Source organism: Anabrus simplex, chromosome 1, assembly GCF_040414725.1.
Source record: "Anabrus simplex isolate iqAnaSimp1 chromosome 1, ASM4041472v1, whole genome shotgun sequence".
Lineage (NCBI taxonomy): Eukaryota > Metazoa > Arthropoda > Insecta > Orthoptera > Tettigoniidae > Anabrus > Anabrus simplex.
Window position 1 is genome coordinate 1,017,542,514 of NC_090265.1, and position 12,182 is coordinate 1,017,554,695.

Below are 12,182 nucleotides of genomic sequence, written 5' to 3' on the forward strand. Positions count from 1 at the left end.
ATATCTATGTTATTAGTGATCCTATTGATAAATAATACATTTTTAAAAGTTATGGAGAATAACATTTCTGATCATTTATGTCTTACACAGCTTTACTGTACCAACTATGATAACAAAATTCATGAATTTAGACTTTCGTTGCTTAGTGTGTATTAACACCGAGCATCGCTATTGTTCAATCACGTTAACTGGTGATGGTGATGGTATTTGCTGTGATAGTCTTAAGGTGAAAACCACGGGGTCATCAGTCCATATTGTACCCGCTCAAAGCCTGAGTCCCAACCAGCATTTATCTCAAGGAGTGTTACGGTCCGAATCTATCGCAACTAATAAACAATAAAATTTAATATAGAGATATAAGATCTCAAACTAAATGTATGGGTGCCATCCAATCAGTACTACAGGGTTGAATGGGACACACTAATCATTAAGGCTCATTATAAAACACACAAAATATATTAAAAATCAGATCAAAGGGAAATTATGAAGGCTCCGTCCTAGGAATGGGGACGGATATTTAAACGGTCACCAAGGGTTTACTATCTACAAGAACAAGAACCTGGAACTGTTTCCTTGCAAATGCTAAAAGAGCATTTTATTTAAGTAAAACAGAATAATTTTTTACACACAACCAAAATCTGTTGATCCTTAATTTGCCGGTATTGGCAAATTATTCCTGATTTTTTTTTTTTTTTTTTTTTTACACAATATTTGACATTTTTGACCACCCATCCATTTGGGTGGTGGAACCGTTGATATCTGAAGGTATCAGATTTACCCTCGTTAACACAATGACCATTTATGGTCATGGACCAATTACCTGTTGGCCAAGTGGGCGTGATCACATGACCCATGTCCTCCACTTTTATTGAGATGAGACCAACCTGGGACACTACAAACTCTCTCCGGGTTCCTAACCAAGATATGCTGATCGTTAACTGAAGGAAACGACAAAGAGACTCTAACCTAATTGCCCAGATGTAGGGATTTGCCTTCATATTACAAATATTAACTTATTATTTACATCAACTTGACATTATTACGTTACTTCGCCAGCTGACTTCCCTAGTATCATTCATCATCATCATCCGAAATAATAATAATAAAAAATAAAAATTATTATTATTGTTATTATTATTATTATTATTATCATTAATAGTGGAGATCATGATTATCATAACCCGTAATCATCCTCGTTCTAATATTTCAACTTCTCACTCTTATCATCATCTGAAATTTTAAAAAAGTAGGTTCTTCTTCTTCTGATTCTTCAAATATTATTATCATTATTATTATTATTATTATTATTATTATTATTATTATAGTAGTTTGAGAATGTCAATATTTTCATTTCAACTCCCACCATCATTATTATGTTCAGAAATGTAAAAAAATAAATTCTTCTTCTTCTGCCGCTTCAAATTATTATTATTATTATTATTATTATTATTATTATTATTATTATTATTATTATTATTATTATTATTATTATTATAAATTAATTTTTCTTGTTACACAGCAGTCCACTATTATTAGGTTTAAAGCATAACCTCTTTTATAATTCTGGTCTAGTTTGGCACCTAATCAATTAAGACATGATTTACTTGGAATATTATTATTATTATTATTATTATTATTATTATTATTATTATTATTATTATTATTTCGAAAAAAATTTTATTTTACTTTCAATTTTTAGAACTTAGTCACATATGTTAACTCCCAAATATGAACCACCAAGATCCGATTTCATATCGGTTGGGACATAATAACGGTATTCGAACCCGCAACCTTATTTTCGTACTGTCGTTAGTTCATGGAGACCATGTCCTCCTAAGACAAATCTCAAATCCCATAACACCTCGCAGTTGGGCAAATACCTTCAATCTCTGCAAGTGCTAAATTATTCCTTCCTTTTCATTTTGACGTCCATTTATTCCACTGGGACTCTTCAAAACATTTAATTAATTAACCCTTGGTGCATGGACTCTATTCTGCCACTCATAACACCGATCTCGGCATACGACCTCAATGTCAACCTTAAGATCCATTTATTTCTTCATCAACATCAGTACAATTCACTTTCATCTCATGCCGGATTTCTGTCCCACACGACTTCCGACCTCAACTTTTGGCTCAAATCACTCTGGGCTTCCAACATAGCGTGACCATCTTATACAAGTGCTTCTATCGTTTCTACAAATTTATTTATGATTATTATGGAGTCCAAAAAAAACCGTTAAATCAACCATTAGTGCTAAAATCGGATTTACTGCCCGAATTAAAATATTCACTCCACATGTTATCTCCACATTTTAATTACTTTAATTTTGCAATCGTTCTATCAAATTAGACCCATGCCTTTATTCACAAAGCATTATTATTAAACACGCATTTACACATTACCCATATTAATTTATTACTCCGACACTTCTACTGATTATTATTATTTCTGTCCACTGGCGAAACTTTGCGGCACAAATAATCATCAATATTTACAGACAATTCAATGGACTTCATTCCGTCCCACACCCATTAAAGTCACTTGGCAACCCTCTACTTCCGGAAAATCTTACAACATGCCTTCATATCTATAAAGTTTCCAATAACTGAAAACCACAGTTGAGCACTTCTAGAATGAATATTAATCTTATCTTTATGTGAAACGTGCTCCATATAAATTCAAACAATTCAAGCACTTGAATAAACAAGTCCACCCTACTCTACTCTATTAAATAATCAAAATTATGATGAGTGCTTGATCTAATTATGTACATGTTAATTTGTCCCTTTGTCTATCTATTTTTGAATATGTACGAGCCGGAAATGGTTCGTTTCACAATCAAGTTACCATAATGAAAGAATATGATTTCTTCCCGCTAATGATAGCAATCTACAAATATATTAAGGGCTACTCATCTCAGCCTCTAGTTTGCTAAACCGGACGAGGAGCACAGGCCCCGTCCAGTTTAGCACTGCATCCTACTGGTTTTCATGCCAGCTTGAAGAAGTAATCCAATGCACCTTTCAGATTTACACATATTAAATTTCAAGTTTTAATTTTTTAATATTTTAACAATTTTACACACCCTAATATTGAACTGAAACTTTACATTTCTGGCCTTTTACCTAGCCCACTTAATGTAAATATACATTCTTCGTTCCTTTCCCGGACACTAGGAACATGGGATACCTCGGGATCCCCTTTACAATGGCCCAGACGTGCACTCGATTTCCCGTCACACGTTCGCGCAGCTGACCAGGTATCAGTTGATGATTGACTGTTAACTGGATGAAATACGTCGAACACCCGTGATCGTTCTCACGCCACGTACTTCCTAATTTCTTTTTGTAGAATCTCACACTCCTATCCGTAGGTTTTAATTTAATTAGTTATGTAAATATTGGAACTCTTCCTGCTAGTAGACTGTTTAAGACTGTAATATGAATTATATCACGTCACGAATCACTGTGCTACGTAACATTCTAACACTTCGAACACTACTCCACGAGTAAATACACACATGCTCCCTGGTGTAGTAACAGCACGGAAAATATTCACAAGTAAGTTACGCACCCCTGGCATGGTAACAGCTCAAACACATTATCAGAAGTAAGCAAGTCCGTCTCCCCGACCCTATATTTATATTCGTCTCCCCTCTCCTCCAAGTTCATAAGAAGTCATCTTACGACGCGCAACTCCGATATCCTCATACGACTATTTTTGGCTCTTCCAGTGGCTTAAATATGGGATCCAATGATGTAATTATGTTCTCAAAGGCTCCATGCCAATTCTCAACTAATATCATTCGCTGGTAATTGATACAATTGCGAATTTAGCTCTTGTATCCTGGCCTGGGATTTCGCGCCGTATTGTAGCGTCTCTTGCCTGCAGCCAATCAACGGATAGCATCCATGAATTCTCAGAATTACGCCAATCAATCTCCCTTAGTTAATAACTTTTATTATATGGTTAGGCTTCTAAATTTCACCTTATCCCGAATTTATAACTCGCTTCCTTCTATAAATTTAATCCGTGGAGTTAATGTTGCTAGTTCTTCTTACAATACGAAGTTGTCGTGCCTGCTTCCTGGCCTGCAAATTTAACGATTGGTCCAAGCTAGTGCGGGACAGAGAAGTTTCATATTTTTTTCTTCAAGTGCCAACCATGCGCTCAGCTCCTGGTAGTAACTTGGAGCTCCCTTGACGTCTTTTCTAGGAATTTTGCACACGGCTCTTGCGGGGTTGCCACTACAAATTTTGCTCGCGGCGATGAATCTTTCCACTAACTTGTCAACAACTCTCGCCTCTCTCTTTCCCCTTCGTCACCATTTCTGAGAATTTTAATTCTGCTGGCCATTGTGTTTCTTAATCTTAGTGGAGACATCGGTTTGTGGTAGGTTTCACAACACCTTCTGCCTGGCTCGTACTTACAATACATAAAGTACGATTTTCTTGCTTCTGAAAATGAAATATATATTCCTCCATACTTAATTACAATTGAATGATGCCTATCACACCCCCACCACGGCGCAATATTGACTAAGGAAAATTGTGATGATGATTATCAGAATGAGAAGTTCATAAAGGAACGATTGCTTGAAGAATAAGACAAGAGGGAAACATGAAAGGAGGAAGGAGGACTTGATGCCCTAATATCACAGAGTCAGAAGAAAACTAAATGTGAAGGCCTACAATATTGAAAGCCCATAAAATTGATCAGCAATAATATTACAGTGACTATTATTTGTTGTGGTGTACTTAAAGTTTCTTCTGATGCCACTTGTCTCCTGAGCAAAGCAGCCTGCGAGAATATTGGTGGCAAGTAATTGGGGAGATGGGTAACTTTCTTTCTTAGCGTGCCATTCTTCAGGTTCATACACGTTCTGATAACTACTAGTACGTGACACACTGATTTGTCCCAGTATTCCAGCTCTGAGGTGTTGATAGGAATGAGGAGTGTACACACTTAATGAAAAATGGAAGAAATTGCATTGCTTCTAGCTGCTACATTCCAGTCAGTTAATATTGCGTTCTGACAAGGACACTGACATCATTGTAATGGACTATGTTGAGTTCCGTTTGTCTGTGTCAGTTACAGCATCTCAGGAAAGTGGATGGGTGGATTATAATGAAACTTGGTAATATTCAGTTCATAATAAGGTCGAGTAAGATTTTAGTTATGAGTTGTCCTAAAAATTTCATAAGGAGGTGCTGCTTAAGAAGAGGCCTAAAGTATAAAATATAGAAAATAGCTCATGACGACTTTTTGTTGTATACCTTCTACAGATGCAATGAATGCCTGAGCAGTTTGAGGCACATAGCTCTCAGCTTGCATTTGGGAGATAGTTGGTTCGAATCCTGCTGTCGGCAGCTCTGAGTATGGTTTTCCATTGTTTCCCATTTTCACACCAGGGAGATGCTGGGGCTGTACCTTAAATAAGGCCACAGTTGCTTCCTTCCCACTCCTAGCCCTAGACTTAACTATGTTGGTCTGACGTAAAGCAAATTGTGACTGTGTATGTGATGAAGTAGGTAGCATTGTTGATCAAACTCTCAGAGAGAAATATTACTCAGTTTTACTATCCTATCATGAAAAGTAAATGATATTTTTTTATATTCTGATGAGTTTTGAAGGATTAATGAAACTGCTTATTTCATATTGTAGGACTTCCCAAACTTAATTCCCTTCTGTAAGAGAATATGTGCCCGACCCCGCAGTATAGGGGGGCAACACGTCTGCCTGTCACCCGGTGGCCCCGGATTCGATTCCCGGCCGGGTCAGGGTTTTTAAATTGTAATGATTAATATCCCTGGCCTGGGGACGTCCTTAATCTTCCTTTCCTCACACACAACATTCCACACTACTACCATTCCAATTACATGCAGGTTCATACAATATGGTGCCAGTATGGGCAAAAGATCCACATCTGTCGACACCCCAAACAAATAGCTTTTTTTTTCTTGAGAGAATATGTCAAAATGTACAGATGTTAAAGGATGGAAAGATTATTAGATTATAGGTTATTATGTAGAGTGGAATATTTAAATAATGGTAGTTCAATAAAAGTAGACCTATTTTTTTCTAAATGGCTGCTAATTGAAATTTTAAACAAAATGCGTCTGCAGTTTTACGTTATTTTGAAGTCTTTCCTGTGAATCCCATTTTGTAATGTTATTTTCCAGCTGCTGGTCATTTGTTTCTTTTTTCATTAATTTTTGAGAGTATTTTCTTCTTTAATATGATAAAAAAGATTAAAGATTATTAAAAGATAAAATGTATGACGGCTGTAAGAAAAGTAGCGGTAACGTAGTTCAGACGCTCGCAGGAGATTGGGCATGCGCAAATACGATATGGGAGTGGTCAGGTGGTGATGTTGTCAATGTGTAGTGTGCATTTGACGGGCATTCAGTTGGGAGTGTTGTTGCTGTGTGGCGTTGAAGTGTCAATTACACCGCTCTAAAGCCTGTTTTCAAAGGGTGATCAGCGTTTGTTGATTAAAATTGAGGTTGCCTGTGGCAAAAATGCATCAGAATGTTATCGAGGATTACGTGAAGCCTGTGGCGAGAATACGTTACCATACAGGACGGTTGCACGATGGGTCAAGACTTTTATTGCAGGTCGGAATGAGACTGCGGATTTGCACCACAGAGGTCAGCCGTCCATTCCTCATGATCAGATGGATATAGTGAGTGGTCTCATTTCCGTAGATCATCAATGGACTCTCCGGGAATTATTCATAGATGTTGGTCTCAGTCATCAAATGGTGTGGCACATACTGACAAAATGTCTTAACATGATGAAAATTGCGTCCCATTGGGTTCCACATCAACTCACCGACGTACATAAATGGCATCGGTGACAACGGCTGGCATCCACCTGGACAAATACAGCAACGAAGGAGACTCATTTCTGCAGCATATTATCGCCATTGATGAGACTTGGGCATGAGCCTACGAGCCTGAAGTAAAGCGTCAATCGAATGAATGGCGCCGCCCACGTTCGCCATGCCCACAGAAATTTTTATAGGAATCCTGTCGGGTGAAGCTTATGCTGATTGTGGCATACAACAAAATGGTGTTATTCTTACACATGCTGTGCCCGAGAGTCAAACCGTCAACATTGACTACTGTTGCAGATTTCTGGGGCGACATCTGCATTTGGCTGTGCGGCGCAAACGCCCATGTTTATTGCAAGACGATCACCCTATCATGTTGCATGACAACGCACGTCATGTCGTAAACAATGTCCAGCTCTTATTGCAACAATGGCATTAGGAGGTCTCGGAACACCCTCCATACTCACCAGACACGAGTCCTTGTGACTTCGATCTGCTTTAAGAGTTGAAGAAACCCTTCCGAAGCCACTGATTTCCTGACGTGGCATCCGTACTCCACGTAGTAAGGCGCTCTGCCGCTGTCCTCAACAGAGAACGCCTTGCCAATGGTCTCCAACAGCTTCCCGAAATTTGCAGGTGGCTGCATTGAAGGAATATAATGCAGTTATACTTGTTAGTTCATTAGATATTGCGTTCTATCAATATTGCCACTACTTTATTTACACCTCTCGTATAAAAGATAAAAACATATTCTCCTGATGGATGAACTTGACTGTTGCCTCAATCCCATTTTCCTGGGTTGTTCTAACGAGTTTTTCCATTTATTTTAAATGGAATATATTTAATAAATAATGTAGTATAAGGATGTTCACAATTTTATCAACTGTACAAAAATCAGCACAGAATATTTCCAAGAAATAGATGCCTGCACACACCAATAGCTACAGTAAACTGAAAGGTTTGATATTTAAGGCATTATCTACCTGATGGGTAAAACAGAGGTAATAGTAATAGTTGCAAGTATTTTTGTCTTCTTCCCTACTTTTCAGGCAACTACCAACTAGTTGACTCGGCCAAGTGAAACAAAGTCCTCACTTATCTTCCTCGTCTTATTTTTGAAGATCAAGTGGAGTTTTAACTTCCATATTTATCCCATTAACCATAGTCTAAAATATATATTTTGTCTTACTTTCACACAAGGTGAAGACACTGGCCTAAATTGTACTGGACATTTTTTGTTAACTTTATTTGAGAAATAACGTGTTTGCACCACCTATAATATGTACATGAGTGTGACACTGATAGTTTTATTTTTTAGTGTGCTCTTTGTAGGTGTCTTTTCCTAAGTAGTCTGAGTGCTTGTTTTTAATTGTTTGCTTATTTGCTTGTTGTAATTATAGCAGCCATCAAGGAAGTTTGTTACAAGCTGCCTGTAAAGTATTTTTTATTTTATTTTTCAGATCCTGAAACATAAAGTGGATGGTATCAGGAGACTGTGCTCACATCCTATTCTCTCCATGTGTAAGTTCTAATGTATTGGTTAAAATTAATACTGCCTGTTATACTGTATACATACTTGTATGAGGTGGCACATGTGACACGTGCTGCTAATCTCTCCATTGCATTCATTCCCTTATATATAGGAATCATTCCCTACCTCCATTTCCCCAGGGTCATTACTGAAAATTATTAAAATCACTGTGTTAAATGCTTATCAATACAATACCAATGGAATATTGGGTACTGTGAATCATTGTGCATTATTTGATGTCATCTAACCAGGATATCCTCCTCCTTTTAAGACTTGGAACCTGTATGTCTTTCTCTGGTTAAACTCTTAATTACAATTAAAATCAAATTTGGCCAGAAAATTCTGGTATGATCAACAGCTATCTAACCAGTGCTTCAACTGCAGTCACACTATCCCTAAATATGCTCATTATGGAAAGATAGCATTAACGTAGAAAGTATTTCTGCCTTGATTCTGTACTAAGACAAATGTTATTTGTTTACCATTTTAACTCTTAACAGTCTTAGTAGGCACAGGAGTGTCATAATTTTGTCCCACAAGAGTTCCTTAATATGCTGATACCTAATAATACAGTCCTGTTGTATTTACATAATCACTCTTTTAAATGTCTCTGACCTTGACCAGAATCACCACTTCCGTGGAAACAGAAAACCAGTTGCTAACTGACAGCATCATTATTCCATAGTAATGTCATTTGTCACCTTCAGGATAATATACTAGATTGCTTTGCCCAAACCATACAAACTAGGCAATATACTTGGCTTTGTTTTGTCTTGGGATGGTGGTGATCAGTGCAAGAGATTGAATTGAATTAGAGCAAGGGCAGTACAAGGAGTTGATTTGTAAACTTAGCCATTCTGGTGTAGCTTAGTTTCAGGTGGACTCTGCTGAACTTGAATGAAGGCTGGTTAGATTCTGTGTATAAGATAAGAAGTAAAAAGACATGGAATATAGAAGAATGTTGCCTGTGTGAGCAAGTGTGACAAATGAACTTAGAATTCTGTCATTCGAACAATCCATTAAAATATTTTAGTTTACTCTAAGTCATAAAAGAATTTTGAAACTGTTAAGAGATTTTTTACTTGCAAGCTACTGTGACTATTCATACTTACTCCGTATTTCATCCTCTAGGAAAAAGCCTTTATAACATTCAGAAAGATATATTGTATTGTAACTTTTTTGAGTCCATTTTTATTTATCTGGTTATTAAAGCACTGTTATTTTTAATTAATAGATCTAACAGGTTCACAAGATGGCTCTGTACAGTTGTGGGAATGGAACCAAGTTAATGCTGTAGCAACACCTCGACCTCCTGGAACGTTTGCAAAAGTGACACGAGTACGCTTTAGTGAACATGGAAATAAGTTTGGAGTGGCTGATGGAGATGGCAATCTCAGTCTTTGGCAGGCAGCATTCAGTCATGGTTCCAGCGTACCATTCTTTGTGAGTATTCTTAGTAAGTCTTAGTGTAGGACCACCTTGCTGTGCGTTTCGTAAGGGAGTTGGGAAAGCCAAGTATGTTTAGATTGAACGTTGCAACAGAAAATTCTATATCATCATTCTTCACTATGTGACAAGTTTTCTCAATAAAACGTAGGTATTATTGAATATTTTATCATAAGTTGCAAAATCACTTGATAAATGTATTCTGTATTATATGCAAAGTAGAATTCAAAATATTTAGATTGATGCTTTCATGGCCCGTAATTATAGACATGATAATATACGTTTTGGGCATTTGCCATGGCAAGAAAACAAGGTGAAATTCTGTATATTTTTCAGAGAAGTTTGCTCCACATCTTCAGAAGAAAATCTCATCTGTTCACGAGGAAGACTTCTCTAATAATGACAATTTGAATTTAAGAAGACTTTACCATTGGTGTGTTGTAAGTGGTACTCTCGTTCGTCACCATATGGCTCACGGTGCGCCAGCCTTCTGAGTAGGAAGTGATGACGCCATCTTAGCTCTAATAAAGATGTATTTTGTCCAAATGTGCGTTATGAACTAAACAGAAAGGTCATCAGATAAATCAAAGATCAGTGTGGTAGAAAAATAAATAAAATGATAAAATAACTCAAAAAAATAAAGTGCAACCAAAGACTGACAAGGATAGAAGTATAGAATAGAGCTGAGGATGGAAAGAAAAGTACGTATCAGAAAAAAGGAGAGAAATGAGTGAGTTAGGCAGGTGGGGGTGGGGACAAAGAAAAAGGGTGTAATACAACAAGATTGAAGACACTGGAGTGAAAAGAAGTAAGAACAATACAGTAACAAGTGTACACAGGTTATGAAAATATGATACATACTCTAGAATGAACCATCTAGTGATGAAGAGAGTACGAATTTATAAAGCACCAAAATGAAATAATAGTGAAAAGACAAGGAGGAGAACTACATCAATCCTAAATAGCTGGCTACCGTATATTACTTAATTGATAGCTCGTCCCTATTGAAATTATCCGGATTTTTACATATTTCCAATTCTTCCTGTAGTGTTTCGTGTGGGTTAGATCTCCGACATCTTGGTACACGACATCATGACCCGACGATAGGGCATGTTCAGCTATTGCTGACTTGTCTGGCTGGTTGAGACGGATATTTTGTTGGTGTTTCTTGACGCGAGTACTAACGGACCAGCATGTATGGCCAATGTATGCCTTGCCACAAGTGCAGGGAATTTTGTTACACCTCGGGTTGTAATAGTGGGGACAATTTGTCCATTTAAGTCTGTGCTATTGTGGATGAAAGGAAGGTAGCAGTTCCCTTCACTTCATTCGGTGAGCTTTGCTTAGTCGTCCCTCTGGAATGCAGGGTTCTATAGATTTGTACATTATTTTAAGCATTACCCTTGAATGTGAATTTGAGTGTGTCCATGTCCTCCAGAATGGCTGATGACTCACAAATTTGTTTTGCCCTGATGGTATCATAATTGTTAGACTAAGTTTTCATCCACTTTTTTGATACATGGGACTTTTTAATGTGTTTTGTATATATAGGTTATTTTAAGGTTTTCTCTTTTGATGCTAATTTATTCTTTTAAAATTTCTCACATCTGTTACTGGAGAATAATAAAAATTATCAGTGTATTTCATAAGAATTGTCTTAGACAAATAATGAATATACAGTTAAAATAATTGTATTATAAAAGGATCAGTAGAATTAGTTTATTACTACTTAACCCATTCGGTGGGCAATGTGGCGAGATCCCCAGCTACAAGTCACTTACTCATTGGAGAATGCGGATATATCCGTAAATTCTATTTTTTTTTTTTTTTTTTTTTTTTTTTTCAGTTACCTGCCTGCAAAGGTTTATGTCTTTTCCAGAAGCATATTTTGGATGAGTTTGCCCTCTGATGTGAATTTTTTCAACTATGTTCTCCCAATACCAATGCGTCATCCACGAGTTGAATCATAAAGAACGCAACTTACAACCAGGCAAGAACGACTAACAGCCTCACGCTGAAGCTTTAGTTCATCGTCTAATCATCCCTTGGATACAATAATATATCTGTAGAAAGGATTTCTGGAGATTGATGTTAAACAGACCTACCTTATGACACATTAGAACTGTGACCTAATTTATTATCCTCTCTCTTGAGTTTTTCCTTTATGACTGGAGTGTGTGTTTACCACGAGTTACACAACATTTATTATCACACGCATGTTCCAAATTACAGCCGCAATTCATTATTTTCTTCCATACTGCAGAGACTAGGGTTCTATTCAATTCTTTTTCTTACATTTTTTCCGCTAAAATGTCTAAAAGGAATTACCGGCCCCCACCATTAGAGGAGGATATTTATGGGCCATG

At 37.0% G+C, this 12,182-nt stretch overlaps 1 protein-coding gene across 2 annotated transcripts in view; it reads left to right on the forward strand.

Annotated features, from left to right (window-relative positions):
- Positions 1 to 12,182, forward strand: part of Rbcn-3A (Rabconnectin-3A) — a 732,274-nt gene that overhangs the window by 663,337 nt on the left and 56,755 nt on the right. For both annotated transcript variants that reach the window (XM_067136957.2, XM_067136958.2), the window contains 2 exons: positions 8,300 to 8,360; positions 9,605 to 9,813. In XM_067136957.2, the coding sequence (XP_066993058.2) occupies positions 8,300 to 8,360; positions 9,605 to 9,813 (270 nt within the window). The remainder of the gene's footprint in view (positions 1 to 8,299; positions 8,361 to 9,604; positions 9,814 to 12,182) is intronic.